Source organism: Leucopleurus acutus (genome assembly GCF_964270905.1).
Source record: "Leucopleurus acutus genome assembly, chromosome: 7".
Classification (NCBI taxonomy): Eukaryota; Metazoa; Chordata; class Mammalia; order Artiodactyla; family Delphinidae; genus Leucopleurus; species Leucopleurus acutus.
The window spans coordinates 13,644,482-13,658,779 of NC_139150.1; the positions used below are offsets into that span (position 1 = coordinate 13,644,482).

Below are 14,298 nucleotides of genomic sequence, written 5' to 3' on the forward strand. Positions count from 1 at the left end.
TAAAGCCTACCAAGGAACAGGGGCTTTTCTTAAAGAATCTTATTTATTTATTTATTTCATTTCCTAATCTCTAATTTATTTTAGCTACAAGCTCAGCAGTGAAGAATCATCATCTGGGTCCTCCCATGCAGTGATGGATATCTCTTTGCCTACTGGAGTCAATGCAAACCCAGAAGACTTAAAAGCTGTAAATGTTTTCTTTTAAATGTTGTTATGGATACCTGCTTTTGTTTATTGCATTATTTTACAAACAAAGCTATTTCCATTCCTTCTAATAGACACTTTCATAGAACCAGCCAGAATATTCTTTTCAAACCAACAATCTACCTAAGTTTTTATTTTTCAAAGTGAAATAGGGACATATACTTGCATGGTCTGAAAAATGTGAGTGCATACAATGACGTGTTCAGACTTTTTCAAGAGGAGGAGCTGCTCTTCAATGTCTTTAAATAGTGGATTACATCCCCATGACCTAACATTCCATCAGTGGGTGAATGCATTTAAACAAAAAGTCCATGAAATTAAATTTGAGCTTTCCTCTTTGTTCCCTTAGCTTGTGGAAGGGGTGGATCAACTATTAACTGATTATGAAATCAAAGATGGACATGTTATTCTGCAACTGAATTCGGTAAGTTCCACCTCTCACCATTCTTCATTTATTATTACTATTCAAAATTTGCAGCCTAAAATATTATGGGTCTCTCCTCTCCCATAATTTTCTTAAACCTTGAATTTGTCAAACAGATTCCTTCCAATGAGTTCCTTTGTGTTCGATTCCGGATAGTTGAACTTTTTCAAGTTGGGTTTCTGAGTCCTACTACTTTCACAGTGTATGAGTACCACAGACCAGGTAATCAACTCTACTCTAAAGTTTCTTCAGAGGACTGCTTTGTATTCATTATGTAGAAATGCACTAGAGGCCTACAGATTTTATGTATCGCCTCTCCCAGGGCTCATTCCTCACAAACATTCCCAACTTGGACAAACAACTTCTGTGTGACATTGAACAAATCATCTCACCTCTCTGGTCCTCAGTTTCTTCATGTTTAGAATAACTGGATTAGACTGCTCCCAACTTAAATTCTTTGCCTCAAGTTTATCTTTGGTGTTCAGTTTTACTATTCATTGCATCTCTCCTTTTTAGAGATGCCCACTCGCCCAACTATTTCTTTAATCCTCCCAGAATCAACTTCTCCTCCACCTATAATCTCATCACATTTTGCAGAGAGCTCTATTATAGCAGTTGCCACATTGCATTATTATTATTGGTTTCTCCACAACCCCAGACAGAATGTTTTCATCCTTGTGCCCCTAATCTCTAGCACAGTGTCAGGTACATAATGTGTATTGATAAATGTCAAATGAATGACCCCCACGTTTGATCATTCAGCCACTTCTGAGAATATTAAGTGATTGGAGAGCACTTTGGTTCACAAGACAGAAGACTTCAATTTGGACAGTTCTACTTGTTACAAAATTCTTAAAGTGAACCAAACTCTGAGACCCATTCAATTTAGTTTTACTTCTGAAATCATATAGAACATAGTTAGCCTCTCTTCTCCTTGAGTGACAGAAAAAAAAACCAAAACTATGTAAATATATAGTTTCTTTTCTTCTCCAGCATAAATAATTACCAATTACAATTCTTTCAATAGACTCTCATGTAACATAATTTTTTTCCTCTCATTCACTGAAGCACCAAATATTTTCATTCTAAGAAATGAATATTGAAGAGTAAAATTTCAAGTACAGAAAGGGAGAATATTTTGTGGGTAGAGGGACCCATGTTAGGACAGACAATTCATAATTTAACTTCCTTTGGCCTCAGCTGCAAAAAGAGGGTTTGGAATAGGTGATCTCCAAGGCCCCATGGGAGGGACTCATTGATGGGGTAAATTGTTGTGCGTTCATCAAGCCACCTCTTCTAATTGCACTTTCATTGCTGCAGATAAACAGTGTACCATGTTTTATAGCATGTCCCATACCAAACTTCAGAAAGTCTGTGAAGGAGTAATGTGCAAATGTGTCGAAGGTAAACTTTGTTTAATGTGTTTAGGCTGCGTGCTTGTTTAAAGCAGCCACTCATAATCTGGGACTAATCTTGGGGGAGCTGTTTGACAAACTGTCGTTTCTCAGAAGTAGAAATGTAATCTCATCTGATTGAAAGCTCATTCCTTGAGCACTGTAAAGCTACTTTTCGACAGCTCTGGGACAACCTGATAGTTCCTACTGTACAGAGGCAGAGAAATACCATCCATATGGTTGTTGGATATCCGAAGGATAACATGATGCGAAATTGTTACTTTTCACCTGGTCATTTTAGTGTAATAGGACCACAGCCTAAGAGAACAGAGGCTCCAGACTGAGCCACTAGCTCCTCTTTCTTTCCCCTTGTCCTTCCCAGATAGTGACATTCTCCATTCAGTCTTTCATCTATCAAGGCAGTTTTACTTCTTGTTGGCCAAGGAAAAGACCCAGAACTCACCAATAATCAGCAATGGACTCCATGAGGGTCTGGGTTCTTTTTGGTTTTATTTTGTTTTTCAAAATCCTTAAAATCTATACATTTCTTAGGTACTTATTGCTCCATCTTAGAGCTGTAAATCAGTCAACTCATCAATTTGGTTCCTTCAAGGGATTTTTGATTATACTCAAAATGGAAAAATTTCCTCCTTTCTTCAATGAAGCATATATATTTCTAAAGAGCTGAATGTGGAGTGACTACCCATTCTAAGAATAAGTCTCTTGTTCAAGATTTTGTTTTTGTTTGTTTTGTTTTGTTTTTGCTTTACATACTGTTTTACTTTATGGAAGAGGAGAAAATGGACAGGTCTTAGGAATCTGGTAATTGTAAGATTATTTTAGATTGTCTCAGGGCTGATGAGAAAGAACTATGTTTACTCCCAAAGCTGCCTGTTCCTTACATTAACCTAACTTGTACTGTTTTTCACAAAATCCAGCTGACTGTGGACAAATGCAGACAGAACTGGATCTGACAATCTCTGCAGCTACTAGAAAAGAAACAGCATGTAAACCAGAGATTGCATATGGTAAGTTCAAAAGTTCAATGTATAGTTCCATTAAACATGACATTTTATGAAAACATGATCAGTTAGGAAGATCTACAACTTTACACAGTGATTATATAGATACAACATTCCACATGTTCCCTTGAAGGAAAATGCCATCAATTTTCAGCATTAACATGAAAAGTTATTTATCCTTCAGCAAAGAAATAGGATTTTCATTAAAAATGATAGGAGTGAGGTGCACACGCAGCCAAGACACTTTATTCCACAGACCCCATTGAATTAAAGGTGCTAAAACATATTCAAAGAGAATATTTGAGAAGCCACAGAGGTATAAGATTTCACTACTGCATTCTTCCAGTCAATCAAGCAGAAACAGAGACAAAGACGGTTTAGGGGTCTGGGTACTTTCCAAATCCCTCCAAAGACAAGGTAAAAATATCAGTACTAAATAATTTTTAATATATCCACAGTCACAATCCATGTTTGAGACTCTCTCTATTTCAAAAGGAGCATCTCCTTCTTGTTGTCCAGACCTCAGAGCTAAATCAAATGCCCAAGTACAGTTGTAGTCTTGTCTCAAATTCCTCATAGAATTAGATCCTTTATTTTCTGTCCATAATTCCTAATGTTTATTTCTGGCTTTTTTAATAGAGAAAGAGAGAGAGAGAGCACACAGATTATACACTATTTCAAATCTTTTCTTGAAAATTGGTAGGGGGTTATTTATAAATAAAAAATAAGAACAGTGATGTTCGTGTAGCATTTTGTGTTTACCAACTGCTTTCATATATGGTTTCACACTGGTGTCCCATAAGCCCCCTTGGAGGTAACAGAGAATTATCCTTATTTTACCAATGAAGAAAGTGAGAGTCTGGGAGACTAAATAATTTGCTCAAAGTCATGCCAGAAGTAAGTAATAGAACTAGGATGCATCCTGGTCTCCAATATTATTTCCGTGATATCACGCTGAATTCTCTAAATGGAAATACAGCCATAAGAATGAATTTTGTATGGCTCATGGTCTTTCCTTCAAATTCATATCTTGAGTTTTTAAAAAATGCTAAAAAGTTGCCTAACTCAGCCAAGACCCACTGCCACTTTTAAAATACATTGAAGAGAATACTATATTGTTTTAACAATTTTTTTCTAAAATTTAGAAGAACCAAGTTATTTCTTCCCTCCATAATAGAACTATTTTAACTCTTAAATATAAGAAATCTATTTTAACACAGAGTAAATGCAATCTGGATTTAGTTCATTACATTCAAGAAAAAACTTAGCTGTCTTTTTTGGAGCTACAGGTTAATGCTGGAATAATAGAATAGAAACAAAATTAAATAATTCCCTCTATCCATCTATGGCCACAGTAGGTACATTGCCCATATCCACCATAAGTACTTAAGAATCTGAAATTCAGGACAGTCTTTAAGCTACTAATTTACACAGCCTTTAGTTCTGCCACAATGAGTTCATTCATTCATCTATATGTCTTGCTAACTAGCTAGGATCTCAAAAATAGACAAAAGCTTTTAGGTCATTCACTTCAACCCCATCGAAAGCAAAAATAAGAGGATTTTTTTTCTCAGGCCATATAGAAGAGATGGGTCCCTTCAAGCTGGTCATTTCAGAGCTGAGGTCAAACACACCATAGGTTAAACATTGATGCCTGAATGAAGAGAAAACAGGATTGAGAATGTTTCATGTCAGACAGTTGCCGATACAAGCAAAGACGGGTTGGAAAATGGAGTCCTATCAAAAACCAAAGATCAAAGCCAGTGAAGGTATCTGAAGAATGGAGGCAAGGGAACCAGAGAGTCTCACATGGCAGGCCCTAGTGATAGAGAAGGAAGGGGCTCTTTGAAGTGCCCCGTAGGCATGACTCCATTCATCTCAAAGATCAGAATCTGAACTTTACATCTTTCTAAGGCTTGTTTTGTTTGATTTTGTGTGCTTCTGTCTTTTAATTTAATATTGCTCTTATCCTAACCAGCCTGTTCTATAACAGTGATCAGAGATAGTGATTTTAAGTAGAATGAGTCATTACAGTCATGACCAGTAGAATCACACTGGGAGTATTTGGGAAGGCTTCTTGGAAGAAATGAGATTTACTGCAGGGTGCCCATAAGAGCTTGCCATGCTTCATTTCTCATATGTTTGATGGACTCTGGCTTCTATTGGACACAGCAGTAGTGGTAATAAGCATGAATTATTGTGTATGTGTGTGTTTTTTTTAACCAGCTTATAAAGTTAAGATCATAGCCATCACTGAAGAAAATGCTTTTGTCAAGTATACCTCAACCCTCCTGGATATCTACAAAGCTGGTAAGAATTCATTCATTCATTCTTTCATTCAACAAATACTTAGTCCTTACTATGTGGCAGGCATTATATTAGACACAGAGGATACAATGTGAATAACACAGCCATAGGTCCTGCCTTCATAAAATTTATATTCTATTTGAGGAGACACGTTTTTTAAAAAAGGAGATGGACAAATAAACAATTATAAATCATAAGTATTATAGTTGAAACAGATGTGGAATTAATGGGGGAAACTCCTTTGGAGTGATAGCAGATGGCATCTTTTAGGAGATGATATTAGGAGTTAGCCATTCTTAAAGGGCAGAGTAGAGGGAACCAGATGGGCAGGAGCTGGGTCATACAGGGGTTTATAAGGCATGGTGAGAAATTTGGATTTTATTCTAGAAGTTCAAAGGGAAGCTAATAAACGGTTTTAGGTAGGCAAGAAACATTTTATGATGTATGGTTTTAAAAATCATCCTGGTTTCTATTGGAGGGCACAAGAGTTGAAACAGGGAAACCAGTTAGGAGCATCTATGAAGTGCAAAATGGCTCAGATGCCATGTGAGTTTTGATAGGATAAGTGAGCTTTAGTAACCAATACAAAAAATAAATTCATATGTAAAATAACACATAAAACACTTTAAAATATGTTCCCTTTTATTCTTTAAGTAAACTGAGCTACAAATATTGTGAAACTGCTTGTAATGATATAAATAGTAACACAAATGATTCATTAAATCATGTTTAATCCCAAATAAGTTTTTTTTTTTTTTTTTAAAGAAACTGTCAGTGTTATTTTGCTTGACTCACTCACTTGGATAGGGGACCCTGTTTGTGCTTTGATTTGACAACAAGGAAGCACATCAAATTTTTCCAATTGCATGTCTACTGATAGTCATTACATGACCTGTAGCCTCAATAAGTAATTTCTCCTAATAGCAGCAGTATCGTGCATGGTACTGAACACTTTCTCAGTTGCTGCTGAACTAGCAGTAATTACATTCAAATGTTTCTAGTCCTTATGATACCATCTAACATTTTCATGTATTTACTATATCTCTATTATCAGCTAAATTATAAAAACAATTACTGAAATGTCATATTTAATTTTCCTAATTTTCTTAATTTTTATTCCCCGTCAACCCTCAGTTTTACAAACATCATTGACAAAGTTTCAGAATTCACAGGTTTTACAAAACTTAAAAGTTCATTATATTTTTTGCTCTTGTCACTAAAAACAAAAACACTTTCATACAATTAGTTTTTCTCTTAAATTGATATTTTATTTTGTTTTATATCAAACGACATGTCATTCTTCATTTTGTAACAGCTCTTGCTTCATTTTCATATTTCCTTTACTTATTTTTCTACGATCAGTTTTATCATTCATTCATTAATCTGTCAGCTTATTAAAGCTGAAACATTTTTTTCTTGAATACATATAGTATTGACATAATTGCTAGAATATCATAGGCAAATCACTAAAGCACATATATATTCACTTTCTAAATGTTTACTCCTATATCTGTCAAAGTGAATCTATCAGACTTGATATGATTTATAAACTGCCTTTGGAGTTCTAGCACTACTGGCTGCCTGTCAAAATCCCAATATTTTTCCAATTTTTATTAATGCAATTGTTTGAGGTCTTCACACTATTACTTAATTCTGTCTAGTGTATATTAGCTATGTGGTAGTGAATATCAAATATATGAAAACAATATCTAAAGTGATTTTTGTCTTTGATTGCATTATCCAGAGACACTTGATAGGTGATTCAGTCAAACTGAAACAGCTGGAAATTTCAGGATTTTTACTGAAGCCCCAGACTTCTCCCTGGCATTACATTTGCACCAATAAGGTGTTCATGTAAATATTTCTCATTGACACCTTTTTTCTCAAACAGTTTGATATGCTGTCCCGTTGTTCCTTCCAGTACCTTGAGTTCAACAAAACCCATTAAGCCATCTTCAAAGTCTCTAATTTTTCATTTTAAGTTATTTAAAACACATGTTATATTAAATAGTTGATTTTCTCAATGATTGAAATTTTATTTTATTACCTTATTTATATTTTTCAAAAAGCTGTGTTCTCATTTCAGTAGATATAAATTTTGCAATAAGTAGGACCATAAATCTAAATTGTGGCAATATGTTTACATTGTTTTTTTTGAAATGTTATCAAGTATTTCAACTCTGAAAATGTTTGATTATTTTTAACCATACACTAGAGTTTAAAATTCTAGTAGTTTCCAAATTTTTCTTTGCTTGATCAATACTCTGACAACATTTTTTCTGATTTTTATTATTTCAAATGTTTTACTGTATGAAGTTGATTTGTGATGTTATTTTTTTCTCATTGATGATCACAAGTGTTCCTTATTTGAAACACGATTGCCATTCTGACAAAATAGGTAAGTGTTTAGTACTTTGATCTTTTCACAACCCAATTTTCAAGCACTTTTTGCATACAACGTTCGCATCATAAGCAATAATAAGCCATTCCTATTTTTACTGAAATAATCAAGTGCTTTTCATTCCAGAAATACAAATTACTTATTTTGTATCAATTCTTGCCTACTATCAAAAAACGTTCCAGACTGTTCTGAATTTTCTGCAGCATCAGATGATTCCCAAGCTGCAGTTTTGTTTGTTTTTTAAAAAATTTTTTTGGCTGCATTGGGTCTTCATTGCTGCGTGCAGGCTTTCTCTAGTTGTGGTGAGCGGGGGCTACTCTTCATTGAGTTGCGCTGGCTTCTCATTGCTGTGGCTTCTCTTCTTGCAGACCATGGGCTCGAGGAGCGATGTCTTCAGTAGTTGCAGCACACAGGCTCAGTAGTTGTGACTCACAGGCTCTAGAGCGCAGGCTCAGTAGTTGTGGTGCACGGGCTTACTTGCTCTGTGGCATGTGAGATCTTCCTGGACCAGGATTTGAACCCGTGTCCCCTGCACTGGCAGGTGAATTCTTAACCACTGCGCCACCAGGGAAGTCCCTGCAGTTCTCTTTTTTTATAAATTTATTTCTGGCTGCCTTGGGTCTTCGTTGCTGCATGAGGGCTTTCTCTAGTTATGGCAAGCGGGGCCCACTCCTCGCAGTGGTGCGCAGGCTTCTCATTGCAGTGGCCTCTCTTGCTGTGGAGCACGGACTCTAGGCATGCGGGTTTCAGTAGTTGTGGCACACCGGCCTAGCCGCTCCGCAGCATGTGGGCTCTTACCGGACCAGGGCTCGAACCCATGTCCCCTGCATTGGCAGGCAGATTCTTAACCACTGCGCCACCAGGGAAATCCCTGCAGTTCTTTACTGATATCATTTCTTCTTTGTTCTCCTGTCAATTCAGAAGATTCATATTTATGATAGTTAAAAGGAAATGTTAAGAAAATTTTGCATACTTTGTTATCTAGTCATTCCGGGTGTTAGTTTTTAATATATATAGATTTTGAATTCATATAAATATTAAAACACCACACACTTACCATTTACAAAAGAATTGCTGCTCACTAACAATAAACCAAAATAAAAACTAAACTACTTAGAATCAAGGGCAACTATGTGGTTCAAGGATAATGATGTTATTATCCTATGATTAGTGTTTCTCCTAAAGCACAGGATGCATAGAGTAGGTGAGGGTATAAATGAAAGAAAGATGAGTAATTGTTGAAACTGAGGTTGATTAATTATTCTCCCTTCTGAATATGCTTGAAGTTTCCCGTAACAAAAGGTTTTAAAAAATAATAAGCCCCCCTGCAGCCACACTGCTTACCATGACAGGGGCTGACTTGGCAAATCGTGCTGGGAAGGGTGTTTAGATGTTGCTGCAACAGGAAGTCATGTAATAATGGTCACCGGGAGAGCCTAAGAACATTAGCTTGAACTAACATGAGTACACTAGAATTTATAGTACTAATTAAAGTTTACCATTTATGCATTACTATTATATGCTATTTAGCAACAGGTTCAGAATTTTTTCAGGATTTTAAAAAATGTTTTTCTTTATTTATTTTTGGCTGCATTGGGTCTTCGTTGCTACACGTGGGCTTTCTCTAGTTGCGGTGAGTGGGGCTACTCTTCATTGCGGTACACGGGCTTCTCAATGCGGTGGCTTCTCTTGTTGTGGAGCATGGGCTCTAGGTGCACGGGCTTCAGTAGTTGTGGCACGCAGGCTCAGTAGTTGTGGTGCACGGGCTTAGTTGCTCTGTGGCGTGTGGGATCTTCCCAGACCAGGGCTCAAACCCATGTCCCCTGCATTGGCAGGCAGATTCTTAACCACTGTGCCACCAGGGAAGCCCGAGGATTTAATAATTAGTATGACTCTGCCAGAGTTTAATAACTGGATATCAGTCCTGAATTTATAGCAATGAATTCCCTGTCCTGGACTCAAAAAGTTTCCAGCCTAGCAGAGGAATCAGGCATGTGGAGTGAAACATTATGATAGAAATTCAAGTATAATGGAGTAAGGGGAAGACAGATACTTTTGACAAAGAGCATCAGGGAATGTTTACTGGATACTGTGAGAACTGAAGATGCGTTTAAAGATGGGTAGACATTCAACAGGCCAACACGAAGAGGAATGCATTCCAGGCAGGGAGCCAACTTCTTGGCTACGTACTAGTTCTGTGGGAATCCTAAAGTTATCCTCCTTAAAATTTTCTAGTCTTTCGCATGTCTTGCACTGTTCTACGAAGTTGCCCATTGCCAGCTACCAAATCCTTTTTTATTTTCCTGTGTAACATATGGAGATTAATATTGTTCAACTCTAAAGAGGTTCTTTTAATTCCTGGTTCTACAAGAGTAATAATGAAAAGCGCTTATATATTGCTTACTGTGTTCTAAGCACTTTTCATATAGTAACCCATTTAATCTCACAACAGTTCTGCAGGGTAGGTTTTACTGTGATGCCCATTTTTTGGATGAGGGGTCTGAGCTTCATTTGTCTGGGGTCACACAGCCAGGAAGTGGAAGAGCTGGGGTTTAGCCTGGGGAGCCTAATCCCAGAGTCTGAAGTCTTTTTTTTTTTTCACACACACACACTGTATTTTATTTTTACAAGAGATAAATAAACTGACACCAAGCATTGTAAATGGATGACCACAACTAAAGCAACAATGATTGCAATTACCAAACACAAAACACACTCACACTATGTCATAATATTGCAGAGTCCGAAGTGTTAACCACATGGACATTGCCTATAGCCATTAGCCTGTCAATAGAAATTTACACTGAATAATAAATAGCCGTGAGGAACTGGAATTCTCGAAAGAGTTAATAATTTTGACATTGTGACAAGAATGTGATAACCTTATTTGTGTGTCTCTCAGGAGAAGCTGCTGCTGAGAAAGACTCTGAAATCACCTTCATTAAAAAGACAACCTGTGTTAACGCTGACCTGGAAGAAGGAAAACAGTACTTAATTATGGGTAAAGAGGCCCTGCAGATAAAATACAATTTCCATTTCAAGTAAGTCACCAATATTTTGGAGTCTCTGATCTTCCCTCCAAAACAGAGTGCAATTTATTCTTAAACACACTGCGTGTTCTTACGTGCCCTGCTGTTAATACGCAAACCATTAGGAGCATAAATGAAATAATGTGAGTTTAAAACAAAGAGCTCCTCAAAACCACCAGGGTGGCTAAGGACACACTGAGGATAAACCAATTGAGTGCTCAGGTCTGACAGTGAATCTGGGGGTGCTCATTGACCCCCCTTTACCACATGTGTTCCCTCAGTAAGTTCTCAGGCTGTTGTGTTTTAAAGAGGACAGTGTTTGGATACACGCTTTATTATCTGTTTTTTAAAAATAGACATTGAAACAGATGCTGTTCCTGCCTTTAACCATGGGAGCCCCAAGCAGCTTATGATCCCCAGGGTTTTGTGGACCTTCCTGGGGAGAGACGGGTCCAGAAGTGTTTGGCCGGCAACCTGATCCCTGGGCACCTGAGCAGCCTGGCCTCAGCTGAATTCAGCTCTTCTCTCTCTGTGGCCATCATCACAAATGCTTTGTTTGCATTATTTCTTGGCAGGTACATCTACCCGTTAGATTCCTTGACCTGGATTGAATATTGGCCCACAGACACCGGGTGTCCATCTTGCCAAGCATTTTTAGCGAATCTAGATGAGTTTACTGAAGACATCTTTTTAAATGGCTGTGAAAATGCCTAAAGAAGGTCAGCTGCATCCAGTTTTCACTATAGACTCCTGTTGAAGTTTCTTCCTTTTTATTTTTTTCGAGCGTTCACAGCTGGTCTTATTTGGAGACCTCACTCTACTTAGAATTAGGGACACTTGCTTTTATTAGAGAACAATTTTAAGAGCAGTAACTCTCTGAAATAACATGTCCTTGGGGGGCATGGAGACAGACACTCATTCCAAGGTTATTGGACACCAGAAGCAATAAATTGGAACCCTCCTAAAACCTACCACTCAGGAATGTTTGCTGGGGATGAAAGAATAGCCCCATTGAAATGTAGTATCTTACAAAAACATGGCCTTTGCTTGAAAGAAAATACCAAGGAACAGAAGACTGATCATTAAAGCCTGCCTTTGCTTTCAAAATGTGCGAAAAAGCGTGTTATTTTATGCTAGGTCAGCTTCAACCACACAAAGACAGGCAAATTGAGAGAGGTAGAGAAAGCAGCCCGGGAGATCTGAGAAGGCCTCACCTCAGAGCCCTCAGCAACCTGAGAAGGTAGGAGACTTGCCGTTGCCCCCTCCCCTCCTGTTGCCCTCTCCTTACCCTCATGGGGACCCCTCTACTCCCCTCCCCACCCACCCAGCACATACTCATTTCCCCTGGAACTTGTTCTCCTGGAAGGCAAGCAACCTAATGAAGAGAAATCTAGTGGGAATCAGGAGCCCTAACCAGGTCTCTGAGCCTCCACTGCGGGGTTATAAATGAGGATTTCTAACAGAAGGCTCATTTTTAAGTGACATTTTGCAGCACTTGAGATCCTATGGAAGAATTCTCACATACATTCCCATTTAATGTATCCAGAATCTCACGAGGTACAGAAATTATTATTATCCCCATTTACAGATGAGGACTTTGAGGCTCAGAAAAGTGAAGCAATTTTCCCAGCCTAGTAAGGGGCAGAGTGGGAGACCAAACCCCAAGGCTCACTCACAGTCTAAATACATCCCTCTTCCACCTCTCTGCCCCATCCTATTGCTCGTCGGGTTTAATTTCCTAAGACCAAGTCAGGATGCAGGTGGAGTTTCTTAGATTTAGTTTAACCAGCCCCACTGAAATATTACAAGGAAACATAAACTCTGGGTGAAATGGTAATAGTGACTAAAATGCATTCCCTTTTTGAAAAATCTGCCCCTTACCAGTTAGGTGAAACTACACAAGGCCCTGCAGTGTGCCTCCTAAGTTAAACTAAGATTTTCCACTTCCAGGAACTAAGGATTTATTTTTGTTAATGTCAAAACTCACATTGTAGGCACTCCCTTGGCAAAAACAACCAGTGTGTCCAATATGCCCAAACTCTCTGCCAGCGAGGGATGAAGGGCCCCTCTAGAGCAGGCCTGAAGTGCTTCCTGTCACCTTCTTGCTGAAAGCAGGGTGGGTAGGACCACTGCAGCACCCCCGAGGCACCAGTGTCTCTGAGTCATCACATCACCTTCTCCTTGAGCACTGTTTCAAATAGGTCAGCCACAGCGGCCTAATTAACCCACAATGCAGCTGAGCTTCCAAACATCAAAGCAGGCCTTTGTGAGTGAGCCTGGATCCCTGAGAAATCCACCAGCTCCTCTTCAGCAAACTCCTAAGTACTTAAACATACTTGCTTAGTGAGGCTTTCCTGACCCTCCACACAGCAGGGCCCCTCCTCAACCCTGCAGTTCTCTTCCAAGGCACTTGCAATTATTTACTTACTCATGTATAGTTCTTTGGTGTGCCGCTTCCTGGCTCTCCTGTGAGCTCCATGTGGGCAAGGTCTGGGTCCTTTCTCTTCATCACTGTCTCCTGTTCCTGGCACAATGCCAGACACATTCTAGGGACTCAGCAAGTGCTTGTGGATTCACCAGTGAGTGTGGGGCATCAGGAGACCCGGGTTCTAGTATGGCTGTGCCCCTGGCAGGGGTTTGGGACAAGCCTCTTCACCTTTCTGATGGCCTGTGAAACAAGGGAGTTGAAACAGTCTAATGCCTCTTTTTTTTTTTTTTTTTTTTTTTTTTTTTTTTGCGGTACGCGGGCCTCTCACTGCTGTGGCCTCTCCCGTCGCGGAGCACAGGCTCCGGACGCGCAGGCTCAGCGGCCATGGCTCACGGGCCCAGCCGCTCCGCGGCACGCGGGATCCTCCCGGACCGGGGCACGAACCCGTGTCCCCCGCATCGGCAGGCGGACTCCCAACCACCGCGCCACCAGGGGAGCCCTAATGCCTCTTTTATCTAGAGCTCCAAGAAGAAATTTTACAATCTTATGAAACAGAAAACAAGACTACGTGGCATGTAAGCACCCAGATGTTAGGTATGTATTTCTTCCTATAAATGTGGAGGGAACTCAGAAACGTGAATGAGTATGTGAGTTGGAGGAGCTTCCAAAGGCTTCCTGGAGATGGACAGCAGGATTTGGGTAGGTAGAGAGGGACAGGAGGGTCTTTCTGGTTGAAGGAAAAAGCACAAGGCAGGTTTCCACTGGGGGTAAGCAAGACAGTTTAGGTGGTAAATAGTTATATGCTTATTTTAACATGTATTAGAAAACTATACAACGAGCACAACAAAGCCATGATATAAAATTCTCTTTGAAAATAAATTTATCTGTCAAAAAGTCTATTTAAGGAGTTTTTAAGTAAATAAAAGTATAGGTTGTTCTAAGGGCAAAACTCATGAGGTTGGCATGTACATACTTGAAGTTTAGGAAACCCTGTCTTAAGAAAATATGTGGAATTTACAGCCAGCCAAGCTTAAAGCAGGGAGCTTGACTCCTTATTTCTCAGCGAGGGGTTCTAAGCCAAAGTCATGC

At 39.0% G+C, this 14,298-nt stretch overlaps 1 protein-coding gene and 1 long non-coding RNA gene across 3 annotated transcripts in view; one reads left to right on the top strand and one right to left on the bottom strand.

Annotated features, from left to right (window-relative positions):
* Positions 1–13,987, top strand: part of C5 (complement C5) — a 79,873-nt gene extending 65,886 nt beyond the window's left edge. Inside the window, exons 34-42 of one of the 2 annotated variants that reach the window (XM_082843506.1) lie at positions 85–187; positions 554–628; positions 745–850; positions 1,949–2,032; positions 2,961–3,050; positions 5,271–5,354; positions 10,655–10,793; positions 11,357–12,021; positions 13,729–13,987. In XM_082843506.1, coding sequence (XP_082699632.1) covers positions 85–187; positions 554–628; positions 745–850; positions 1,949–2,032; positions 2,961–3,050; positions 5,271–5,354; positions 10,655–10,793; positions 11,357–11,495 — 820 coding nt within the window. In that variant the 3' untranslated portion in view covers positions 11,496–12,021; positions 13,729–13,987. Of the gene's footprint in view, positions 1–84; positions 188–553; positions 629–744; positions 851–1,948; positions 2,033–2,960; positions 3,051–5,270; positions 5,355–10,654; positions 10,794–11,137; positions 11,302–11,356; positions 12,022–13,728 lie in introns of those variants that run through there. The other variant, XM_082843507.1, reaches the window with a different exon arrangement.
* Positions 11,495–13,796, bottom strand: LOC309964478. The gene is made up of 2 exons (XR_014326352.1): positions 13,716–13,796; positions 11,495–13,482 (listed from the first exon to the last, which is right to left on the bottom strand). It is a non-coding gene; the product is annotated as an uncharacterized lncRNA (long non-coding RNA).
* Positions 13,988–14,298: the final 311 nt, after the last annotated feature.